Here is a 20282-nt window from a genome sequence, read left to right as displayed (position 1 = left end):
CTTACACACCCTCCATGCACTTAATAGCACTCTGTATCTGTACGTGTGATTACGGGTGCGTATAGCACCTGAAACGCATAGAAGTTCGAGTTTTAACCTGTCACCAAATTGCATTGCACACCTAATAAAGGACTGCTTTTCTGTTGAACTGGGCTACTATTTTCCTTTTCTGATCGTTGGCGCACAGGCGGACACGCTGTCCTTGCTCCGGATCGCACTCTATATGCACAACGATGAGCTGGACTGACTTTCTAAGTGAATGAAGTGTGTGGTCACAGGTGGCAAAGTCACCCAGCAGCACATTCCCATCTAATCCATCCTGATGCGGCAGGCAGGACAGGAGCCATAGTATAGTAGAGCATAGGTATATATACAGGTGCATCTCACTAAATTAGAATATCATCAAAAAGTTAATTTATTTCAGTTCTTCAATACAAAAAGTGAAACTCGTATATTATATAGTCATTACAAACTGATCTATTTCAAGTGTTTATTTCTGTTAATATTGATGATTATGGCTTACAGCCAATGAAAACGCAAAAGTCATTATCTCAGTAAATTAAAATAATTAACAAAAAACACCTGCAAAGGCTTCCTATGCGTTTAAAAAGGTTCCTTAGTCTGTTTCAGTAGGCTCCACAATCATGGGGAAGACTGCTGACTTGACAGATGTCCAGAAGGCAGTCATTGACACACTTCATAAGGTCCCTGAGTTCCAATTTTCATTTGGGAATCAAGGTCCCAGAGTCTGGAGGAAGAGTGGAGAGGCCACAATCCAAGCTGCTTGAGGTCTAGTGAGTGTGAAGTTTCCACAATCAGTGATGGTTGGGGAGCCATGTCATCTGCTGGTGTAGGTCCACTGTGTTTTATCAAGACCAAAGTCAGGGCAGCTGTCTACCAGGAAATTTTAGAGCACTTCATGATTCCCTCTGCCGACAAGCTTTTTGGAGATGGAAATTTCATTCTCCAGCAGGACTTGGCACCTGTCCACACTGCCAAAAGTACCAATACCTGGTTTACAAACAACAGTATCACTGTGCTTGATTGGCCAGCAAACTCGCCTGACCTTAACCCTATAGAGAATCTATGGGGTATTGTCAAGAGGAAGATGAGAGACACCAGACCCAACCACGCAGATGAGCTGAAGGCTGCTATCAAAGCAACCTGGGCTTCCATAACACCTCAGCAGTGCCACAGGCTGATCGCCTCCATGCCACGCCGCATTGATGCAGTAATTGATGCAAAAGGATCCCCGACCAAGTATTGAGTGCATTTACTGAACATACATTTCAGTAGACCAACATTTCGGATTTTAAAAACATTTTTCAAGCTGTTATAAAGTATTCTAATTTACTGAGATAATGTCTTTTGTGTTTTCATTGGCTGTAATCCATAATCATCAACATTAACAGAAATAAACACTTGAAATAGATCACTCTGTTTGTAATGACTCTATATAATATATGAGTTTCACTTTTTGTATTGAAGAACTGAAATAAATTAACTTTTTGATGATATTCTAATTTAGTGAGATGTGAGATACACCTGTATATATTTTTTAAAACTCTGTCTGTTCACGTCTAATTCACTTGATGTATAGAAACCAATTCTGACAGCTAGATTCTTCTTTTGACCAGAGACAGTCTATAACTGAACCTTCTTCCTTCTGCAGATGTATAACACCACAGAGACTTCTATAATCCATCATCAGAGGATTGGGATGTGTGGCTGGCAGCAGTATGCCTGGCAGCAGTGTCCCCGGAGCCTGGCAGCAGCATACCAGCTGGAAGGGAGTAGTGGGCGTACAGAAACAAAATATATATTATTTATATATATCTCATTTTCCTATTATATTACATTTAGAATGATGAATACTGATTAGTTCTCTTTGATCCTTTGAAGATAATTTTGGTTCCTTTAATTCCATTGTTGAGAGTGAAACCGTTCCCCTTCCTAACACTAGAAACTGCTATGGCCTGGTGCTAGATCATGGGGAGTAAAAGGTATTTTCGTGTTATAATACAAATTCATGTGGACGTGTGCCCAGATCTGCTGAACACTTTAGGGTAGATGTTAAACCTTTAAGCTGAAAAGCAGATTATATGTTGCCATGTCTGTGGGTCATTTGGGAACAGAGCAATACTGATTGGCAATGTTTGGGTTAACCCTCCTGATACAGGAACAGCAAAACAAACTGCTGTGTAGATGGTTTTGTTGAACTTAAAGGGGTTGTCCACTACTGGACAATCCCTTCTTAACTAAATTGCCCATAGAAAAATAAAGTATTTCTATATTTACCTCCTGGATTGGCGCTGGTCTGGCAATGTTGGCACTGTCGCCCAGCGATTACGTGTCAGTTGCCGACAATCAGCAGCTGGTGATTGGCTGCAGCCTTTACTGCCTCCTAATGGGTTGTTCACTAGTGGACAACCTCTTTTTATGAGTAAAAATGGATCTCTATCCAGAAAGTAGCATAGCCTATGCTTTCTATTGAATCCATGTTTGCCCAAACAAGACCTGTGCACTCCTTTGTCCTCAGCTGTGCACTTCTCAAGGGGGGGTCAATTGTATGACTGGTGGGGGTTTCAGGAGCCGGACCCCCATTGGTCTGCAGGCAACTACCTGCCTATTCTATTCGGCTCAGAGGAATCACAGACCGCTCAGGCCGATGATTGGTTCTGCTGCTTCACCTCAACAGAGCAGCTCTTCTTCTTCCGAGCCGCTCCGCTGGCGTCATGCTGATTGACAGCTGACTCCCCGCAGTTATGCGGAGCTGGCTGTCAATGAGCATGATGTCAGCGGAGTGTCCCGGATGAAGAAGAAGAGCTGCTCTCTCATCGTAATCTCACTAGAAGTCTCAGAATCGCCAGCAGGAACGGGATGGGATTATTCATTCTGGAAAATCCATTTAGTCAGGTCTTTGCTGTTGTGTTGCTGCCTGCTTACGATTGGGCCAACGTCATACAGGGGGGAAGAAGTACACGCCCCCAGTGAAAACTATCTGATAAAGTTAATTCATCAGGTGCCAAATACTTTGATAGCTAATATTTCCAACAGAGAGGCAAAATAACAAAAGTTGTATTTCACTCTGCAGCCACTACTACATTGTGTGTCCAGTTCAATATGAAAAACTTGGTGAAAGGTCCTTTTTAAAGGGACCCGCAGGCATGAAATACCGAAAAGCTCTATTGTGACAAACAACTATGCTTTAATGCAGCCTTTCAGAGAAGTCCTAGTTTGAAGGATGTGTCCGAGGGGTCTGCTGCTGCTGACCTCTGAATTCCCCCCGCCCGGCTAGGCTGGATTGACTGGTTTCTCTTTTGTGTATAGAAGTGTTTCAGAATAAAGGTCAGATATTGTTGTGAGGGGTCCTGTCGGTATTTTGTGGTTCCGGCAGCATCCATCTCCTGAAGGATTCCTTTTTAAGCTGTATATTTTAATTAAAATCACTTGACTCCATTAAATAAAGCAAAATATGTGCCTTTGAGGCTGCAATCACATGTCCTGGTTTTACGCTATGTATACAGACCTCGGGTTTCCTGACCCAAAATCAATATATGCTGATGTGAATGCCGCCTGACTGTCACTGCGTCTCGTAGGGTTGTCATTCAACCATCCCACATTCTTAGATATACGTCTCGGCATACAGAAGTGTTGATGCCGTTCTGGCATCAGGGAAAGCTGGGTGACACGGTGAGGTAGAGCTGTAGTAGTCGCCCTGACTGTTTTTGTCCAGCATCTGGTCCAGTAAGCCTGCCCGGCTGGCATATGGTGTTGTGGAGCTGGTGGTGTAGATAATGTCTTCACACTTCACTGCGTGGTGAGCTGCCGTATTAGACTTTAGGATAACACCTGTTGTGCACAGCGCCAGGCTGGCGGGGAAAGTTTCACCTTTGTCGGCCATATCGGCCTTCAGTATGTCACTTGGGGACAAGCCAACGCATCAGAGATTACACGGCTTTCCTGTTATTCTGTTCATCTAATCTGCTGAGCAAGGAATACATGAACTTCCCTGGGGACTTCCCAATCTAGTCCTTTAAAGGGGTTGTGTAAATTTGTCATACATGAAATCATACAATTTGTACTATAAATTGCAATTTTTAGCAATATATGATAATTCTGTTCTTAGATCCCCCATCATCAGATGTCATAAAAACAAAGTAGTCCGAAGAGGCAGAAATCAGAGCAAAAAAATCTTCATTCGCTCACATCATCAACTTCATTTTAGGTCCTCACCATTTTCAAAGTTTCACCTAGTTCTCAGTGAAATGTTTTTATAGATTCAGAGGGCCCACGGACCCATTGAGTAGAACTGATGTCTGAATACATCCATCAAAATCACGGATCCGAGAATAAGATCTGTGAAAGTTAGATCATGTCTTATTCTGATCTGATTTTGAGTATCGGGATAGAACATACGCAGTGGGTCTGAGTGGTGTACGATAAAGAATCAGGCAGCGCACAGACCTTTCCCACGGATGTGTGAATGCAGCCTGACCCCGAGGGTGAGCCTTGGTGCTCTCTGTGCAATTGAAGATGTAAGATTTCATTAGATTCAAGTGTACTGTACTCCCCTCCTTCCATTTAGAACAAATGCTCATTCAGACAAGCTGAGCGCGTACGTTTGTGTCATGGGTGTTAAAGGGAACCTGTCACTAGATACATGCTGCCTGAACTACAGAGAGCATGTAATGGTAGCCTGGCTGTCACGTGACTGTTTGATATCCTGGGGCTAGGGGCTCCTTCCCTATGCCTAAAGCTAGAGGTTCCCTAGCTATCCCTGCTCCCCCTGATTACTTCTAATAGTGAAGACACCAGGGCCATGTACCTTGCTGAGCTCCTGAATCAGCCCTTATCTGTCCCCTCCCCCTACCCAGGGAAGTGGGGAGTAGTTGTATATAAGAATACACAAACCAGATTAACAAGGGAAGACATACAGGGATAACTGAAATTACCAATCATATAAATATGCACTCACAAACAGAGTGGAACATCGGGAAGGAAAAAACAAATCCGTGAGGATATGCACACAGCCAAATCACCAAGCAACAGTCTTTTGAACAACACTTCAAATGCCTCCACACCAGGCAGTATAAAACTAACACTGGCAATCCATGATTGCCAGAGGTGAGTATATATAGGAGAGGGGAGTGGCTAACGCTGAACAGCTGACACCATCAAAGCTTGAAAACTCCAGAGCTCTCAACTGAACAGATTAACCCCTGCACTGCTAGCAGAAACCTGCACTGTTTGATATGATGGTGAAGTGCTTCTAATCAGTGCAGGAGTACGTGAAATCAGACGCCATGGTCTTCTGGCCCCTCTCCATCGTGGTAAACCTGTGACACTGGCTGTATGATTGCAGCCAAGTATGCTTAAAAAAAGATGGAAAGGCCAGCCAGGGACTACAGGGAGAGACCTGAAAAGTAGGGTGCAGCCCTCAGACAACTTCTCCCTGCACCACTTCAGTTGCATCCATAGGGAGAGACCTATTAATCAAATGGCCTCTTCAGAAAGGTAGAGGACTAGAACTCTAGTGCCACTTATTGGGTGTAGAAATACTAAGTTATTAATGACTCAAGCCAGACACGCCATTTGCAGACACATGTTTTGGGGTGTTTGCCCCTCATCATTGCAAAGCAGGAGAAAGGATTTGGCTAAGAGGCCCGTGACTGGTGGTCTGAGTGGCAATGTTTGTCCTTGTGGATAGTGCCAAGCCGATATAAGAAGACTTATAGGTCATACAATGCTCTTGTGGGTAATTAAATGTGTAGATGCATGGTATATACCTGTTAATCACCTAGAGATGGGCGTGGAGAACCCAGCCCGGGACTACACTGGGCTAGTCATGTCTCTGCCTATGGTTGTTTTTGTTTTTTTATAGCATGTTTTCTCTGAAATGCTGCAGCGATTCAGAGTCTGAACTACCTGTACTCACACAGCGCGTGTGTGATGCTGATTTTTGCACCCTGGATGTAGTGACCAGTTCCCTTTTTAAGAATTTCTGTTTATGATGTATGGGCACCTTTAGGGTCATACTTCAAGCATGCTGACTGGTAACTGTGAATATGATCTCCCAGCACTGCAATTGCCTCTCTTGTATAGGGATTGTACTGTCCTAATTCCTGTCACTCTTGTATAAAAGCTTGGGCTCAGCTCCGGAGAGCAAGCATTTTATCTTAACCAGATTAACTATATCGGGCACAATCCATCAAGTACATTTTATTATAATCTTGGTGATGGTGAGTGCCCCTGCCATCCTTGTTCTCACGGCTGGCATCATGCAGAATTTCTACTTCTGTCTTGCTTTAATGGCCCAGTTAATGGGGGCTCAGTCTCTCTTGCGTGAGCCCCAAGTTTCTGATGAGCTCGCTCATACAGTACTAATAGGGCTGTCTGGTTTGGAAAGTTCAAAAACAGAAAAGGTCACAAAAAAATCCATGATTGTGACAGTAAGTGTTCACGTTTCCTTCAGCGCCACCACAGGGGAAAAGAAGCATTACAACACAAGCTCTAAACTTTGGGTCCTCCAGGCAGGGAGGTGATCTTTTGTAGCAGTTCCGGCTAATTGATGGAAGTCCTAAATGAGTGCACATTGTCTCCAAAAAAAAAAAACCGATCTGATCATGGCTTCTCCTGAACCAGCAAACCGATTTTCAGATGTAATATGACAGCGGTGTTTATGGATCCATTGTGGTTTCGCTGATGGGACTGGATCCTAAGTATGGGTACTTTGGAAAGTTAGTGCATATATATACATTTTTTATTTTTACTGGAAAATTACAAACCAAATCTGGCAATGAGAGAAATTATTGATAACCTAAAAATCTCTTCCTTTGTAGGTTTTTTGCCTTGACGTCTCTCAGAATCGTGTTCTTGGCAGCGTTTGGGCTGATGATCGTCATCTGTGTGGACCAGTGGAAGAACAAAATTTGGCCTGAACTTGGAGGTGAGAAATAACATGGTAAAATAACTTAAGAAAATCATTGTCAATTTGTAATAAGTTCCCAGATACCTTTTTAAATCAGCAAATCATACTCCTTTTGCCTGGGGAGGTAATCACCAAACAAATTGCCACCGTCTTGTTGTGAGACATGTACCTGTGAACATGTACAGCAGAAATCTCCACCCCTGTGACCTGGAGATAATTTATACCATGTACTGTCAAGCTATCATCAGATCATAGAAGCTGGTCAGCATTCAGAAAGATATGGTGGACAGCAGTGTGAGCAGCGTCTTCTTACCTAAGCACTCCTGGTATCTCCATTATTAGATCAGATAGACAGGGTGGACACTGCAGCAGTATGAGCAGCCTCTAATTACCCTACCATCCCTGGTATCTCCAGTATTAGATCAGATAGACAGGATGGACACTGCAGCAGTATGAGCAGCCTCTAATTACCCTACCATCCCTGGTATCTCCAGTATTAGATCAGATAGACAGGATGGACACTGGAGCAGTATGAGCAGCCTCTAATTACCCTACCATCCCTGGTATCTCCAGTATTAGATCAGATAGACAGGATGGACACTGCAGCAGTATGAGCAGCCTCTAATTACCCTACCATCCCTGGTATCTCCAGTATTAGATCAGATAGACAGGATGGACACTGCAGCAGTATGAGCAGCCTCTAATTACCCTACCATCCCTGGTATCTCCAGTATTAGATCAGATAGACAGGATGGACACTGCAGCAGTATGAGCAGCCTCTAATTACCCTACCATCCCTGGTATCTCCAGTATTAGATCAGATAGACAGGATGGACACTGCAGCAGTATGAGCAGCCTCTAATTACCCTACCATCCCTGGTATCTCCAGTATTAGATCAGATAGACAGGATGGACACTGCAGCAGTATGAGCAGCCTCTAATTACCCTACCATCCCTGGTATCTCCAGTATTAGATCAGATAGACAGGATGGACACTGCAGCAGTATGAGCAGCCTCTAATTACCCTACCATCCCTGGTATCTCCAGTATTAGATCAGAGAGACAGGATGGACACTGGAGCAGTATGAGCAGCCTCTAATTACCCTACCATCCCTGGTATCTCCAGTATTAGATCAGATAGAGTGGACAGCAGTGTGAGCAGCGTCTTCTTACCTAAGCACTCCTGGTATCTCCATTATTAGATCAGATAGACAGGGTGGACACTGCAGCAGTATGAGCAGCCTCTAATTACCCTACCATCCCTGGTATCTCCAGTATTAGATCAGATAGACAGGATGGACACTGCAGCAGTATGAGCAGCCTCTAATTACCCTACCATCCCTGGTATCTCCAGTATTAGATCAGATAGACAGGATGGACACTGCAGCAGTATGAGCAGCCTCTAATTACCCTACCATCCCTGGTATCTCCAGTATTAGATCAGATAGACAGGATGGACACTGCAGCAGTATGAGCAGCCTCTAATTACCCTACCATCCCTGGTATCTCCAGTATTAGATCAGATAGAGTGGACAGCAGTGTGAGCAGCGTCTTCTTACCTAAGCACTCCTGGTATCTCCATTATTAGATCAGATAGACAGGGTGGACACTGCAGCAGTATGAGCAGCCTCTAATTACCCTACCATCCCTGGTATCTCCAGTATTAGATCAGATAGACAGGATGGACACTGCAGCAGTATGAGCAGCCTCTAATTACCCTACCATCCCTGGTATCTCCAGTATTAGATCAGATAGACAGGATGGACACTGCAGCAGTATGAGCAGCCTCTAATTACCCTACCATCCCTGGTATCTCCAGTATTAGATCAGATAGACAGGATGGACACTGCAGCAGTATGAGCAGCCTCTAATTACCCTACCATCCCTGGTATCTCCAGTATTAGATCAGATAGACAGGATGGACACTGCAGCAGTATGAGCAGCCTCTAATTACCCTACCATCCCTGGTATCTCCAGTATTAGATCAGAGAGACAGGATGGACACTGGAGCAGTATGAGCAGCCTCTAATTACCCTACCATCCCTGGTATCTCCAGTATTAGATCAGATAGAGTGGACAGCAGTGTGAGCAGCGTCTTCTTACCTAAGCACTCCTGGTATCTCCATTATTAGATCAGATAGACAGGGTGGACACTGCAGCAGTATGAGCAGCCTCTAATTACCCTACCATCCCTGGTATCTCCAGTATTAGATCAGATAGACAGGATGGACACTGCAGCAGTATGAGCAGCCTCTAATTACCCTACCATCCCTGGTATCTCCAGTATTAGATCAGATAGACAGGATGGACACTGCAGCAGTATGAGCAGCCTCTAATTACCCTACCATCCCTGGTATCTCCAGTATTAGATCAGATAGACAGGATGGACACTGCAGCAGTATGAGCAGCCTCTAATTACCCTACCATCCCTGGTATCTCCAGTATTAGATCAGATAGAGTGGACAGCAGTGTGAGCAGCGTCTTCTTACCTAAGCACTCCTGGTATCTCCATTATTAGATCAGATAGACAGGGTGGACACTGCAGCAGTATGAGCAGCCTCTAATTACCCTACCATCCCTGGTATCTCCAGTATTAGATCAGATAGACAGGATGGACACTGCAGCAGTATGAGCAGCCTCTAATTACCCTACCATCCCTGGTATCTCCAGTATTAGATCAGATAGACAGGATGGACACTGGAGCAGTATGAGCAGCCTCTAATTACCCTACCATCCCTGGTATCTCCAGTATTAGATCAGATAGACAGGATGGACACTGCAGCAGTATGAGCAGCCTCTAATTACCCTACCATCCCTGGTATCTCCAGTATTAGATCAGATAGACAGGATGGACACTGCAGCAGTATGAGCAGCCTCTAATTACCCTACCATCCCTGGTATCTCCAGTATTAGATCAGAGAGACAGGATGGACACTGGAGCAGTATGAGCAGCCTCTAATTACCCTACCATCCCTGGTATCTCCAGTATTAGATCAGATAGAGTGGACAGCAGTGTGAGCAGCCTCTTCTTCCTCAGATTATTCACTGGGGGCACATTTTCCTAAATAGGAAGGATGGCTGGAGATTTGTACTGCACATGCCTAGACTCTTGTCCAGTTAGCATTTTACGGCAGGTTTCTGTCTCTATAACAAGATGGAGGTCATTTTAATAGTTTAGTGATTGACTCCCTTGACAAAACGAATGTGATTTTCTATTTACAAAGGTATTTATAATGACAATTTCCTTTTACTTTTTTTTTTTTTTTCTATATTCCTGGAGAGTTAGGTGATATTATTGCCTGTGCAGGTGATGGAATTCTCACCTGAGCAATACTAAGGAAATCCTGAGAGCATGGCCTGTTGGTGGGCCTTGAGAACTGGAGTTGGGGAACCCTGAGTTAGGGCATTAATCATCATAAAGGAGTCTCCCTCTAAAAACCAAAACGTAGAGCCATTTTTTATGTTTTGTTGCATTACTTGCAGTTGATTCCCACTTTCTTTCTAACATTTCAGCTGCAAGATCCAATGAGATGGAGAATGAGAGGTGAGCTCGGGACTGTAGGAAATGGGCTAAAAGCAGCATCCTGCATTTCATATACACTATCCAGCACAGTATCTGGCAGCTGGCCTAATAGAACAGTGTTTATCAGCAGCTCCCTAATGAATGGTAATCCTCGTAATCCTAAGGATCATTAGTGGGAATTGCAGGCAATGCCGGGCAGTGTATGGAGAAATGTTACAGCCGCACAGACAAGGTGCAGGGAGCTAAAGATCTCATTACATTCATCCCCTGACTGGGTGGCCGGATCCTATATATCGCCGTGTAAAGGGTGGGACCGTAATGTGCCTCAATGATTGGAAGGAGCCAAAGTCTGGCCACTGCGGATAAAACGTGACCTGTAAACTCCCCCTTCTACAAAACAAGAATGGGCCAACGCTTATTCCTGTAATACAGCCCGAGCTTTACATCAACTGATTAAATGTAACATGCCCAATCGTTCTTTTGAAAGATAAAGAATGTTTGTTGTCGGCAATCAGTTGAGACGAACCGATACCGTTTTTGCCGAAATTGTCTGTTTCGCCCGGCCTTTATCTTATGTATGGCGGCCATAAAGCCGCTGCGTTGGCATCTGCTGTAATGGTGGTTCTGGTCTCTTTCAGTTGGGGGTTCGTACACCCCAGGCTGCTCAGTGTGCCCGAGCTGTGTCATCATGCTGCCGAAGTGTGGGTCACTCTCACAAACTTTCTTAGGAACCTTAAAGTTTTTAAATCTGAAAATCCTGGCAAGGTAAAGACCTTCGTATACTAACTGTTTGCTGTATCTGTGTAGAAGACATTTCAGCCCTATAAAGGGGTATTCCCATCATGGACCTTGACTGCATACCTACACATAGGAACTATTGGGCTGTTCATTTGTTTCCTACACTTCTGCAGTTTATTGTTGCGGCCCATGCATGTTTCCAGTATAAGGCATCAATAGACTCGCATGCCATTTCCCACAAAACCTGGGGATCATGAATCCACGACAACAAATTAAAACTGCTTTTTGTGTCTATTATATTCAGGAAATCATCTGATTCTCATGCTCTTAACTTGCCAGCCATTCTTTGGTGTTGGAAGCGAGCGGCTTCATTTCATCAGCATTCTGCCAGCACTATAGCTTCTGGAACTTCCTTTCCCTTATTTCTCAGCATGCATTGCAGCTTCCACTGTCCAATAGCTTGTCTTGCCTCTTTATTCTGTTTTGTCTGTATGCAGTTTGAGAGAGACAGGAAAGCAGGAGCTGAGGATTTTTTGCCCTCTCCTTCTTGTAATCCATCTCAGATTACAATGGTTTTTTTGGGGGTTTTTTTGAGGAAGGGTGGGACAACATAAATTTACAATCTGCAAATAACTTTAATGTAAAAACTATCACCTTATCCATCACACAAGAACAAGTTGTCGGATGGCACAATGACTATAAAATCTCTGGCGGCTTTATTGTTGTCTAGTAGCCATGTCGCCTATATCTTCTGCTCCTACACCATCTAATAGGACATCCCACACTACACATATAATAACCGCGTTTTCATTCTTTTCGCAGTTCTGTCTCCTGTTCTGTGGATTCCTCACTTTTCTGACTGTCCTGGGTGGATATATTCCTGGTCTCGTGCTCTCCTATCTGCTGTGTGAGTCCATATTTGGATTTTTTTTCTCCAATTAACTTACCCATCTCATGGCTACTACATCTTCCTTCCTGTGGCAATACATGGGAAGGGTTAAATCTACAGGGTAATTTCCACTGCATATTTTGATGCAAATTCTTGGAAAATCTGCATGGATTACACGCTGATTTGGCCACAGATTTGCTGCAGATTTCATCCTATGCATTGTAAGGGGGGGAGGGGGAATCCACTGTGAAAAATGCAAGATAATATATGCGTGTTGCGATTAAAGCTCCTTTTTAATCCAGCATATGTGATAATCTGCAACTTGTTTCCATCCCAGGGCTCCAATACATTGTGACATCCTGGAAATGTTGTGACTGTGACTCCACTCACCTATAACTTGTGTCCCCTTGTATACAGTACTGTTCATCCTGCTGTGGCCCCTGGCTATATACCATCGCCTGGGACAGCGTGTATACCAGAAGCTGGAGCCAGCCCTGCAGAGGTTGGATTTTAGTGTTCGTGGATACATGATGTCGAAGCAAAAAGAGAGACAATGTAAGTGTTAGGAGCAGGTGGTAACGTCCAACCTCTCGTTACATTCATAGTTTAAGATACATTAGGTTTTGTTCACATGGGTCAGATTTGCTACAAGGCGATTTTAGGATATTTGAAAAATTCCACCACAGAAATCCAAGTATGAAACTTGGATTTTTTTCTGCAGATGATCCAACAGATCCTCATGCGGATTCAGCGGATTTTAATGAAATGAAGCTAATGAGCCCAGGGCTGTTGAAGATTGTATGGGCGGTCTATGTGACTGCAGACTGTTGAATCCTCACATCGCGCACGCTGCGGGCTGTGAGGATTCTCTGGTGACTGCAATTATGTGACAGACATACTCCTATCCAGAATTAGTCTAGTCCAGTGTTCCCCAAATTCTAGTCCTAAGGGCCCTCGACACTGTTTTCAGGATTCCTTAGTATTGCACAGGTGAGAGAACCTGTGGGAATGTCTGATGCCTTAATAATAATTCCATCACCGGTGCAATACTAGGGAAATCCTGAAAACATGACTTGTAGGGGCCCTGAGGACCGGAGTTTAGTAAACAGTTGTCTAGTCTGATTGTGGCCAGGAGTATGAATGTAGCATGCTCGCGGTCATGTGACCGCCTTTCCCAGCGCTGACAATGGAGAGTCGTCACTGCTTGCAGAGCGCGCTACGTGAGAATTCACAAGTCAGCTGTCACAGACCAGACAACCCCTTTAAGGGTACGTTCCTAAATGCCAAAAAAAGTGGATTTTCAGAAGAGTATTTACTTTCTGAAAATCCACTGTCTTACAGTACCAGCCTTGTGCATAAAATGTTACAAAATCTTTCACATGCTACAAAAACCTCAGGTCCACAGCGAAGATGAGACGTACCCTTAAGGCCTCTATACAAATTGAGCCTGGCAATATTGACTGGTTCAGCGACAGCCCAGTGTGTATGGGGGCCCCCTGACAGCGAGAGATAAGGAACTGGCATGTCTGATTTCAGTAAGTCGCCTCCAGGGATGGTCCAGCAGCTGCTCTCGTATAGAAAACACAAGAGCGCTCCTGTTTATGGGCGAGACAGCTGCCAAACCATCATCCAGCCACCAGCGATGTAAAGTGCATGGGGGGAGGCAGTTGAAGATGAGGGTAAGTTGCTTCTAAGAATTGTCAACCAGTAATTTGTATCTTTTTGTGACCAGTGCATGGGCGAGCTCTTCCTCCAAATGAGGGAAGCGACAGTGAAGAGGAGCTGGCTGCGTTTTGTCCTACGGTAACAGCACACTTGTCTGTAATGGGTAAAATTAGTGAATTTTGCTTCCTCCTATTGTGTTGTTCTGGGATGTAATGCAATCAAGACTTTCCTACCTAGTGATGTACTGGGGACTATGAGATCTGTGATGGGAGTGACGTCTGGGGTGTGATAGTTTGGAGCTTGCGGCAGGTGCCGTTCGTATGGCAGGAAGCTTCTACGCTTCTCCGTGTCTCTCTAGATACATACGTAATAATATATAATGAGGTTTCCTGAAACTTTCTCCTGTCTCCTCTTTAGCTGGATGATTCTGCAGTCGCTAAAGAACTAACCATATCGGATTCTGAACACTCAGACGCAGAGGTTTCCTACACGGAGAATGGGACGTTTAACTTGTCCCGGGGGCAGACGCCTCTAACTGAAGGCTCGGAAGGTAAAGATCTCTATGACGGCAGGGTATCTGTTGTCTATTGCTTACATTCAGACACACCCTACTGTTTTATTCTTAACACTTTCGCTGCCAGGACAGTTTTCATATATATGAAACACAAAAAGAACCCGAAATCTAAAATCCTATAATACTGTATGACAATTGAGCTGGATGAGCTAGAAATTGATTCAAATGCAGCAAGTATACCAAAAGGGCCCGAGGGCCCCACTAGTGACCCAGCCTTTCTTTCACGGGTAATTTTGAATATTTTTTTCCTTGCTATATGTTGTGGTAAAGCAGCTTGCTCGGCTGTACACTGAGGTAGACACAGAACACTGTTTCTTTAAATTTTGGGTTGGTTTATTAAAACATGTCATAAACCACCCTGGAGTTCATAAAGTAAACACAGCCCATTCAGCATAATGGCAAAACAAGAAAAGATACAGCACAATCTGTACATCAGCCGGGGTCCGGCCACTCGGGGTTAGCCGCACACGGTTCAGATTTAGCCCAACACATGCAAGCTCCTACCTGGAGCAAGCCTCTCCAGATACTGAACAACACCTGAGTCACAAGGCTGGGTTTTTATAGCCGAGACCACACCCTGAGGTGGAGATATTGAGAACAACCTCCTGCCTGCTCTATGGTTGTTCTCATAAAACATGCCCTTTTCAAACATGGCTGTTTAACCCTCTCTGCACCTACCATGCAGGAGAAAACTTCCATGTTTCACATCACTGAGGCTAATGGCCTCAGTGAAACATATCTCCCCTCCAGTACTCTGCCAGTGACTTTGTCACAATGTTTAAAGCACAACCATTAGGCACCAGACTCCACTCTCATAGACCGCTATTATTCGAATGTAAAACTGCCATACACATTGGATAGCTGTCAGCCAAACGTTGGTTCGTCGTCTCTGCCATGACTTATCTCTGGGAGACTATACGATCGGCAGTCCAAAATTGGTCATGTTGGATCGATATTTGGCCGACAAAAAATTGTCCTGTGCCCTCATACACATAAGACTGTCAGACAAGCTCGTGAATATCTGTGGATTCGGCCGACATTAGTCCAATGTGTATTGGGGCCTTTAGTCTTGCAGGAACTTTTCCTTGTTACATCTCCCATTAGGTGCAGGAGTTATTAAATGTTTAAAAAAAAAAAAATTAATAAAACCTCGCCACCAAATATGATGATCAGAGCCCATGTAGCCCTTCTGTTTTGTAAAGAGAGTGATAACATGAAGAAAAGTTCCTGTAACCCTAACCTTCCAACCAAAAGGGTCCAGCAGAGTGGAGTTTGGGGCACAATGGTTGTGATTTAACCCTGTTGCAGGGGCACTTGGTGGCTTCTTTATCAGAAAAGGATAATATTTTTATACTCTAATGCTTATATCCTACACATGGGGTGTCTATCTGGACAAAGTACAGTACCCCAATAATGTGCACATTTGGTTATGCTTCAAGTTAAATCACCATCTGTGACCCCCGCCTTAGACTTTATTACATTCATGCAAGTGCCTGACCCACTGGTAATTTCAGTAAGGAGATCCTAACAAGTCAACATCTAGGGGTATGTGCACATCTAGTACTCTCAAAATATGTTTGAAAAACTTTGTATAGAAAAGAGGGTGTCACTTCTTTGAAGCCGTTTCCACTAAATAAAACCTATTGGTTTTGACTGCCTTGAAACTACTTCCATGTGTTATCTATCCTTTACAGATTAATTTCCAGAATTAATTCTATTAATTGACATTTCTTTCTGTGTGTAGATCTGGACCGCCATAGTGACCCAGAAGAGTCCTTTGCAAGAGATCTCCCTGACTTTCCTTCCATCAATCCAGAGGTAACTGGGATAGATGATGAAGATGACACCAGCATTGGGCTCCCAAGTGCAACCAACCAACCCCACATGTCTGGTGACCAGCTGTACGATGAGTCCTCAGAGTCCGAGGTGCCACTTGCAATTGGTGCTCAGCAGCTTAAAGACAACCTTACCAACCTAGTCACTCGTGGGATGATACAGATGGCACTGGCAGGTGTCACCCAGCAAGCCTCAGGCTTTTTGGAAAATCCCAGGCAGAAAACATATCAGAGAAACTCAAGCTCGGAGCTGGACACTGACGCTGAAGCCGATGACTTTGAGCTACTGGACCAATCCGAGCTGAGCCAGATGGATCCCGCCAGCCCACGTGGCCCGCAGTAATTTCCAACGAAGGTGCCAGTCCCTTGTGAACATACAATCTCTTCTATTTTCTGTTTTTAAAGAGCTCCCATTGTAGCCTCGTATCATCAGACTGTGTCTTCTCGGTGTGCCCCTGTGTGAGGTTTCCATTACTGAATGCAGGACTATCCCGCCTGCTACTTTATCACTGTGAAGTCAGTAGATTAGACGCTGGATAATGGACTGGTGCAATAGATCTCTTCAGTACCCCATCTCAGACGGAACCTCCGGATCTGCCCTGGCGCTCATTACAATGTAGATGTTTTTAACATTTTGGTGATTTGCAGTTAGGGACATTTTCATTGTGTGAATTCTGACTATTGTCGTTCTCATGTCCCTTTTTAATAAGGCAGATTTTATTATCTGGACTTGGCGCTTAGAGATGTGTGTACAGGAGAATGGCGTAAACTGCGGACAGTATAAAGTGTAGCTCCACTTCCCAACAAGTCTATGATTTGGTGGATCCACAAATAGTAGAGTTGGCTTTCGGCTTTTTTTTGTCTTAGAATTTTTGCTCTTTGGTTGCCCAAAACACATTATTCAGATGCCCTTAACCTACTCCAAGGTAAGTTTTCACCACGGTATGATTGTCCCTCCAATAGCGACCGTCCTACCTGGATGTTTCTCTTAAATCTATACTGTTAAAGTTGGCCAAACCTGCCGATTCAGCAACATTGGACGACTTTGGCGGTCCACCAAAATCTGCCATTGGGGGCGGGGGGAAGGGAGGATTTACCCTATTGGATTTCAACATACCTGATGCTCTGTTCCTGCAGAAGATAAACTGCAAAAAGGTATCTGGAAGCCATTTATCCTCTTTTACCCTTAAAATACTGTCAGTCAGAGACTGATGGCTGTGCATGGTTATGGAGGTGGATTAGCGAGAGAACCAAATCTAACAACGCCTTGGATGGTAATGGCACCTTACAATTCATATATTATTATTATTTTTGGCTCTGTTAAGTACTTGTAGTCAGAATGTACCCTGCAGCCATACTGGAGTATTAGGCTGTGTGCCCACGTAGCGTTTTTCAAGCGTTTATGCTGCGGAATTTCCGCAGCGGAAACGCTTGTGAAACGCTAGGTAATCCGCACCCCATGGTCCCCAAGGGGATTCCGCATGTTCTATGCACATGCTGCGTTTATGCTGCGTCCAAAAATCCGCAGCATGTCATTTAATTTTGCGGAAGCGCAGCGGAACTCCCGCCATTGACTTGCATTGAGACGCATAGAAACCGCAACTGTACATTTTTACAAGCGGCTTCTATGCGTCTCTATGTGCGGATGGTACCCAGTTCTGGAGGAGAGGAGACTCTCATCCAGACCTGGGTACCATTGTACCTGTAAAAAAAAGAATAAAATAACAAATAGTTTATACTCACCTGTCCGGCGTCTTCTCTCTGAATGCCAGCAGCGCTGAAGGACCTTCGGTGACGTCACAGTCATGTGACCGCAGGCCCTTCACCGCTCTGTCTCGCGATATGCCGGCAGCCGGGAACCAGACAGGAACGAGCGCTGCAGCACACGCCGGGGCATCGGGGGTGAGTATAGCTTTATTTGTTTTCATTTTTACGGTTCACACTGTATAAATCCATGCTGTTTGCATGGATTTATACAGTGTGACCTAGTTGTCAAGCACTTTCCAAGTGATGCTATCACCTGGAAAGCGCTTGTCAATCTGCATGCGGAAACGCATGTGAATCCGCATGTGTATCCGCATGTATTCTGCAGGAAAAACGCATGCACAATCGGCATGCGTTTTTTCTGCCAGGGAGATGCAGAAATGCTGCAGAAATTTTCTGCTTCATTTCTGCATCGTGGGCACATAGCCTTAGAAGAGGCTCACGGTGCCATACAGCATAGTCTGGACTGCCGGCTTTGTTTCCCACTACCAGCCTTAAACCTCAAGTGCAGGGCGCTACCCAGGGGGCACGACTTATACCCATAGCCATTTGTATTGATAAAGACGAAGTCATTTAGAGAGATACCAGTGTGACGACTACTTTACGTTTTTATTGATTTTAGATACTTGAGGTGGAGCTACACTTTGTTTGGAGAGAAGCTCGGCAGTGACCCTCCAGTTTGGGGGCTTCATCTTGTGTTCTTGTTCAGTGCAACATTTCTTTTATAGTGGAGACTACTTACTTCTACTTTTCCTTTCTCCCCCAAACTAATGCACTTTTAATTATTTATTTTTTTTTAATACATTTTGATTTTCACTGGAGGTTTTGTGATTTTTTTATTCAAAAACTTATCAGAACTGGAAAAGGTTAATAAAAAATGTTCTTATTTGAGGGATTCACCGTAACCCCCCCCCCCCATTACACCCCAAATGGCAATTCTACATAATTTGTAATCCGTGCAGGTCTATCACCATGCTAGGAAGGTAAGTTTGCAGTCGTAGCACTTTTTGAACGTAGCATCTTGATTTTTTGCCCACTGGGCGCTGATCACTAGGAGTAAATGGACAAAGTACGACCCTTCCATTAAAGCAGAGAGTGACCGGAGTGCAATTCACATTAGCATTCTTGGTAAAGTTAATGGAGTTTTAAAACTGTGGCTGGCCATTAATACACATTCTCGTAATTTTAGTAGTATGCTGGACCCTGCCCCTGATGATTGAACTTGTCACTGTACATAGCCCTTCATGCCAGGATACCTTGGGGGGGGGAATAAACTAAGTTTATCAGATGCCCAAATAAGCACAAATTGCACAATGTCTACCCCACTGACTGCCCTGTATTCACAACTAATGCACCATATTAGTTATTAATGAATAAGAGCTATAGAATAGGTGTTCTCACCCATCTTATTTATGCTATTTCTTATTGTGGGCAAGGACAGCACAACGCTCATTAAAAGGGGTCATCCGAGACTTTGGTTATTTCTTCTTGTGGAGCTAAGAACTTGCAGGGAGGTAGTTGCTAACTACCTTCCTGTACTGCCCTGCGATGATCTCTACCACTCAGGTGGTGACTCCTCTGCTTTATTTCTCCCCACGTTAACAGTGCAGTACCTTCCTTCTCTTTCGCTCTGCTCTGTCGATTGAGGCGTCGCTGTCTATATCATGTTGATTGACAGTTGGCTCCCCGCAGTTAGTGGGAAGCTCAACTAGCATGACATTGACACCCCGTCAACAGTGAAAGACAAGGAACTGCTCTATCAATATACTGTCCCAAGAAACTAGCGAATCGTTTGCAGGAACGGTCCGTGACCACTCTGAGCCGGCAGTAAGTTCTTAACCCCATAGGAACAAAAAATAACCCCCTTTAAATTATTCTGTACTGCTCAATGCAAAAGCTGCACCAAACTATGGGCCCCGATTCATCATTGCCTTTATACATTTTTGTCTAGTTTTGTGCGTTTTGCTCCTTTTTTTTTTTTGCATCAAATTCATTATTCTATTTGTGACTTTCTATAAGTCTTTCATATGTGCTCACCTACTTTTTTGTAATTTTTTTAAAAAAATGCCCAAAATTTAGCACACCTCTACTCCAGTTACCCTCTGGGGTGATTTTCTGCACTTAAATCACGAAGTTGCATCTTTTGTGATTTATTTTGAATACGTTGCGACTTTTTGAAAATTAAGTGATGGGGGGGGGGGGGGGGCTAATTTGTTTGTTTCTTTTACTTTGCACCAAATTCATGAACCGCATGCATCATATTGATGAATGTGGCGCAAGGAACTTCAAGCAATACCTTTAAGACAAAAATCACAAATGATGAATTGGGGCCTAAAATCGCAAGGCAAGTAAGAGTCTCCAAA

At 44.1% G+C, this 20282-nt stretch overlaps 1 protein-coding gene across 2 annotated transcripts in view; it reads left to right on the top strand.

The window, feature by feature from the left end:
• Positions 1-18740, top strand: part of RETREG3 (reticulophagy regulator family member 3) — a 35190-nt gene extending 16450 nt beyond the window's left edge. The window contains exons 3-11 of one of the 2 annotated variants that reach the window (XR_012322025.1): positions 6843-6949; positions 10445-10475; positions 11093-11219; positions 12015-12099; positions 12499-12636; positions 13814-13884; positions 14164-14296; positions 16065-17524; positions 18352-18740. Coding sequence is in view for 1 of the 2 variants with exons in the window: in XM_073683589.1 (XP_073539690.1) it covers positions 6843-6949; positions 10445-10475; positions 11093-11219; positions 12015-12099; positions 12499-12636; positions 13814-13884; positions 14164-14296; positions 16065-16498 (1126 nt within the window). In the remaining variant the exon portion in view is untranslated. Of the gene's footprint in view, positions 1-6842; positions 6950-10444; positions 10476-11092; positions 11220-12014; positions 12100-12498; positions 12637-13813; positions 13885-14163; positions 14297-16064 lie in introns of both variants that reach the window. The other variant, XM_073683589.1, reaches the window with a different exon arrangement.
• The last annotated feature ends 1542 nt before the right edge of the window (positions 18741-20282 follow it).

The sequence above is a fragment of the Phyllobates terribilis genome, unplaced genomic scaffold, assembly GCF_046119375.1.
Source record: "Phyllobates terribilis strain yellow unplaced genomic scaffold, ASM4611937v1 Scaffold_5__5_contigs__length_657084704, whole genome shotgun sequence".
NCBI lineage: Eukaryota > Metazoa > Chordata > Amphibia > Anura > Dendrobatidae > Phyllobates > Phyllobates terribilis.
Note: the sequence above shows the minus strand (reverse complement) of the source record. Positions and strands in the feature narration are given on the sequence as shown.